This window comes from Echinops telfairi, unplaced genomic scaffold (assembly GCF_000313985.2).
Source record: "Echinops telfairi isolate 266 unplaced genomic scaffold, ASM31398v2 ScPeMD7_7468;HRSCAF=8506_0, whole genome shotgun sequence".
In the NCBI taxonomy this organism is placed as follows: Eukaryota; Metazoa; Chordata; class Mammalia; order Afrosoricida; family Tenrecidae; genus Echinops; species Echinops telfairi.
The window spans coordinates 34,178,342-34,184,341 of record NW_022111369.1 but is presented as its reverse complement, the minus strand read 5'-3'; the positions used below and the strand labels follow the sequence as shown (position 1 = coordinate 34,184,341).

Here is a 6,000-nt window from a genome sequence, read left to right as displayed (position 1 = left end):
CTCAAGTGGAAAGTGGGTGTCGTAAGAATGATGAAGTCAACATATGTATTAAAGTGCTGGATACAGATGATATATGTACAGATTGTGATGAGTTGTATGAGCCCCTAATAAAATGATTATTTTTTAAAAAAAGAACTAGAGGAAAATTGCATATTTCATCGTTACTACACTGCACTCTGATTTGTTCCTCACCTCCCCGCAGCCCTTCTGCAAGGGGATGTCCGATTTCCCCCGGGTGGGCCCTGGGTCCTCACTCTGCACTCGCCCTCATTCACATTGTTATGATTTTTTTGGGGGGGGTCTTTGATGCCTGATACTTGACCCTTTTGCCCCCTTGTCATCTTACAGGCTGGTGTGCTTCTTCCATGTGGGCTTTGCTGTTTCTCAGTTAGATGGCCCCTTACCAACCATATTGCCATAACAAACATCTCTGACACAGATTAGTCAGCTGATAATTGACAAGGGTCCTATGTCCATTCAGTAGAGAAAAAATAGTCTCTTTCATAAATGGTCCAGGGATTTTTTAATTTTCCATATACAGAGAAGTGAAACAGGACCCATGCCTTACACCATACACAAAAACAAATTCAAAATGAATTAAGGGCTTAGATGTGCAAATGAACTGACTGCCATTGAGTTGGTGGCAACTCACAGCGACCCTGTAGGACAGGGTCTATAAAAGAACTGCCCACTCTGAGTTTCCGAGACTGTACCTCTTTGCCAGAGGAGAAGCCCTATCTTTCTCCCGAGGAGCAGCTGGTGGTTTCAGATTTCAGAACTTGTGGCTCACACCCCAATGCATAACCATCGGGCCTCCAATGTGCACTCTAAATGCATACATTTCTTAGAATAACAAGTAGAGCAGTGCTATCAAGATTAACTTTCGACAATGAGTTATATAATAATAGCAGTATAAACAGAAAAAGATAAAATAACCATAAAACTTTAGAACTTTGGTTCATCACAAAAATGAAAGGGCAGGCTACTAAAAGACAAATTAATATAATAACAGCAAACTAATAGCAACTAAAAGACAAGCTATAACATAAGAATAAATAGCAAAAGACAAAGCAAATAGATGGAATCTTATGAATATCCAGTCACTGGAAACCACATATCCAACAAAAATTTAATGACCAAAGAATATATAAAACTTTGACAACAAGAAAAGGCTAATAACCTGATCATAATATGTGCCAATGGATAAACATTTCACCAAAGAGGACATTCAGATGTCCATCAAACGCATGAAAGAATTCCCAGCATCATTAGCCTTCAAAGAGATGTAAATCAAAACCTTACTGGGGATACTATTTTACTCCCTCTAGACAGCCAAAGATAAAAATAAACTTAAAAACAGAACATAACAAATGTTGGCATTGATGTGAAGGAAATGGAACCCTGATCTGTTGTTGGCTATTGTGGAAAGCAGTGTGGCAGTTCCAAAAACAAATATATACCCCCCAAAATATGAAAGCAGAGACTCAAAAAGAGTTGTATACCAATACTCATTGTAGTACTAGTCACAATTCCTAAAAAATTGAAACAACCTAAAGGCCCATCAATAAATGTTTGTGGATAAACACAATGCAATGGAATAGTACCCAGCTAGGAGGAGAAACAAAGTCTGGATACGTGTTGCAGTATGGGTAGGATTTGAGGACTTTATGCAGAATGAAATAAACCAATCACAAAAAGGACAAGTAGTGTAGGACCTCACTTATATGAAAAGACAAGAAGAAGAAAATAAAGGTCATTGCCAGAGAGAAGCTTAGGTATAATAAGGGAGTCACAGTGATGGACAATCACATTGATTCACGACAGGTGTCTTCAGCACAAAACCAGTGAAGCTTATATTTGTATATATGGAGAGAGTTTTATATCAAAGAACTGACTCAACAGCTGTAGACAAATTCCAAGTCCCTGGGTCAGATGTCAGGCTGGAGGTGCCTCTTGACCTGATTAGGCAGCTGTAGGAACTGATGAATATAAGAGCGGCAGGGCAGAATACAGACAGATTCCGGCTACGGAGGCGAGTGAATTGCCAGGTCAGCAGGTAAGATGGCAAGCTGGTGACAGCTCTCAGGAGTGACAGGCAAAAGATCAGACCACTAGCCCCAGTCCAAAGAAACAGAGGTCAGTGAGCCAGATGGGCAAACCAGATTCAGCGAAAAAGCAAGCAAGCTTTTCTACAAGGCTTCTTTAAATGATTATAGAACGAAGATGTCATTGGACTTGACCCACATCATGGCATTTTCAGTTGCCCCGTAATGCGTTTGAAAGTTGGACAACAAATAACTAAGGCCGAAGAAGAAGAATGGATGCATTTTAATTATGGTGATGAAGGATATCGAAAGGACTATGGATTGCAGAAAAACAAACAAATCTACCTTGGAAGAAGTATAGTCAAAATGTTCCTTAGAAGCAAGGATGGCACGACTTTGCCTCACATACTTTGGACATGTTATGAAGTGAGACCTGTCCCTGGAAAAAGACACCAAGCTCGGTAAAATAAAGGGTCACTGAACAAAAGGAAGACCCTTAAGGAGATGGCTTGACACAGTGGATGCACCGATGGGCTCCAGCATCACTGTTGTCAGGGTAGCGCGGGGCCAGGCAGTGTTTGTTCTGTTCTAAGCAGAATCACTGTTCGATGTGTTAGAATGAACTTGCTGGCACCTAGAAACAACATAGGAGAACATACTGACAACAGCTATTCAGAAGATCAACTAGGAGCCGCAGAAGACTGTGTTTATGTTAAAGGTAAACAAATGACTCAAAAGGAGGGTAAGAATTTGCACAACACGCGAACATAATCAGTGCCACTAAATTGTATCTGTAGAAACTGTTGGAGTTTATTTGCTATGTCTGTTCTCATCACTAGGAATGACAGCAAAACCTAGCAAAGTTCTTTGAAAGAGAATTGGCAAGATTGTCTTGGATAAAATGTCCATTAGGAAAATATTGAATAATTCTGCTCTTGATCTTATTTGAATAAATACTTAAGAGAGAATGGTATATAATTTCTAAAAAAAGAAGGTGACTATTTGGGGAGTCCTCGTTGTGGCCAGATAATTCAGAGCCATTGAGAAATTCTCAAGACTGTGAACCTCAGAGAGTGGAGTGAGTGGTCTGGTGACGTGGAATGACAGGTTCCCACTGCATCTTCTAGTGCATCTGCTTTGGCGTTTCCACAGCAGCTTCTGAACCAAGTCCAATCGACTGTCATATTTTAACTCGGCCTATTTAAAAACAAAACAAAGGAAAACAGAAGCTCAAGTGTTATTACTTGAGCTCCAAGATTACGTCTACCTACTGGGAAGGAAAAACTTAAAAGTGATACTTTTTAAAGAGTTACTGTGACCATTTTCTTTAGTATATTTAAACCATTGAATTGTATGTTCCATGAATGATATGTAGTGAAACTTTTAAAAAGAGTTACTGTATACATTCAGTGATTCAAATGCCTTGTTCTGGTCTCTCTCACTCACTCACTCACTCACTCACTCACTCACTCACTCACTCTTTCCTGATGTTGTAATGGCCTCTAGTCACAGAAAATGTACATGTTGTTTTTCCAGTCCAGTCTTACCCAGTGCTAGCTAGTAGTATATTCTTATTTTCTAATGGGTGACAAATAAGATTTTAGGGTCGTTATAGATTGTCTTCTTTTGTCATTCTTCTTTATGCGTTGACATTTTAAACCAGTGATCAAAAAGCAGCTAAAGGCTGTTGTTTTTTATTCTTTGCTGGGGAGAGAGTACTAGTACCCTATCTTACTCTGGTGTGTACAATTGTTTTGGTAAATTTAAATTAATAATACAAAATCTAGTATTTGGTTTCTGTGGGCTAGAGCAGTCAAGCATTGAATTTCTAGCCCATTTACTAAAGATTTACAGAATAAAATGCCGATGTGGCTGTTTGTCAAGAGCTCTGGTGATGTAGTCAGGAGCCCTGGTGGCAGTGTGTAATGAAATGCATTAGACTGCTAACCGCCAGGTCAGCTGTTCGAAGCCACCAGCCGCTTTCTACTCCTGTAAAGAGCTCCACTCTTGAAAAGGCACAGTGGGCAGTTCTACCCTGCCATGTAGGGGTTGCTGTGAGGAAGAATAGATGGCAGTGAGTTTGGAGTTGATTTGGGTGACCTAGGGCATGATGCATTCACCTGCTAACCCAGCGCAACCCACAGGTTGAGAACCACTGGTCTAACCTCAAGGTCAGTGGTTCAAATCCACCATCTGAAACACAAGGATCTTTAGAAGTTTGCTGATAAGTTATATTGGTCAAGGAGTGTTTTATATTGCCTCTCAATATTTTCAGATATGATTATTAGATTTCCCTTAATGAGGGAGTTTTTATTGTGAAAATTTTATAGAAAACATACACTAACACAAGCATTGTTGTTAAATGTTGCAGTTGATTGTATTATCTTTTCTATACTTTGTATAAGATGGTTCTGAGGATTTTCAAGTTACTTTACCTGCAGTCCTGTTGACCTGATGTAACATGGGTTTATGGAACAGTGGGACTTTGAGGTTCGGTAGGATCCCTGGTTTTATCTACTTCTTGGTTCTGTGACCCTCCTGGAATTAGTACAACCCTCCCTCCATTCTTCTTTCTGTCTAAAACAGAGGTAACAAAAGGCTACCTACATCACAGAACTGCTGGAAGGCTTCAATGAGTGAAAGGCTTAGGCAAATTAAATATGAAAAATGTTTAGACAAGAGCCTAGAATATAGTAGGTGTTCAGTGAATGTTAGCAGCCATAATAATAATTGGGTTTGTTTGGTACTATGTAGAGTAAAAATAATTTAATCTTAATATTTTATGAATTGAGATTGCAAATACATTTTATTCCATTGGAATTCAAGATCTGTTTCCCCACATTCGTAGATTAGCAGAGGACTACTTAGTTCAACAAATGCAGGGATGTTCATCGAGTCTGTGTCATGGTTTTTTTTTAGGCACTTTGGAGAACAAATCTTTCCCCTCCAGAAACTTACTTAAAAATGCTTAATGTAAGACAGCAGGAGTGGTGGCCTGAAAGTAGGTGACTGACACATACCGGGATGTGTTAGATGTGGTATAGGAAACAGACTGCACTGGGCTCAGTGAAGCTTACACTTTTGTAACAAATTGCACAACAAGCACCTTTTCTTTTTTTTTATGTTCTGGAATAGGTTTCTGCATGTTTGTGCTGAGCTTGGTGAAGAAACATTATCGTCTGCAGTTTTATATGGTGCGTATTAACCATTGGTTTGTAGTCACTGTCCGAAATGAAAACCCTTGCTTTTAATTTCTAAAGTGAGCATATAGCTAATTTCCTTGTTGATATTTTATCTGAATGTGAAGAATTTTTAAATTTTAGGATGGCCATTAAATCCTGAAAGCTTTAAGGGTTAACTTTTTTCTTTTTTTAACAAAGTTTCCTCACAACAATTTCTTTGACTATTTTCAAAATCTAAAAAGTTAAAATGAAATAGTTTGAATTCCCTGGCTTTGAGGAAATTTGGGAATTTTTATTGCTCTCCAGGCACATTTTTGCCATGGAAAGTAATCATGTTTACTTTGTTTTTAACATGAGCATCAAGCAGAGAGCAAAGCATGTATTTTCTTGGTGTACCTAGTCATAGAATTGCATAATTCTTGTTGGCCTAGGGTATTTTGCTCACTGTGTCCAAGTTTTCATGTTTTATGACATTGAGTATTTTACTAGTCTTATTTTCATATGTACTTACCTTATTTGGTTAAAATGAAGCAAAATATAAGACCATAAAACAATTTAAAAATTATTTAGTTTTATAAACTGTGATATATTTTATATTTTATATTAAGACTTATTTTGGATTGGGTATATATTTCCTGTTTTTTATGCTTTGCTTCTCTGTTAATACATCCTGCTGGGCATTGTTACTGGGAAATTATAGTATATTTTATTTTTACTAATTCCAAGGGTCTCACAGTAGAGTAAATTCTTAGTGAAAATCTAGAAACAATAAG

General features: G+C 38.1%; 1 protein-coding gene across 1 annotated transcript in view; it reads left to right on the top strand.

The window, feature by feature from the left end:
* Nucleotides 1–6,000, top strand: part of CDS1 (CDP-diacylglycerol synthase 1) — a 74,817-nt gene that overhangs the window by 50,643 nt on the left and 18,174 nt on the right. Inside the window, exon 6 of the mRNA XM_004703243.2 lies at nucleotides 5,181–5,239. Within this exon, the coding sequence (XP_004703300.1) occupies nucleotides 5,181–5,239 (59 nt within the window). The remainder of the gene's footprint in view (nucleotides 1–5,180; nucleotides 5,240–6,000) is intronic.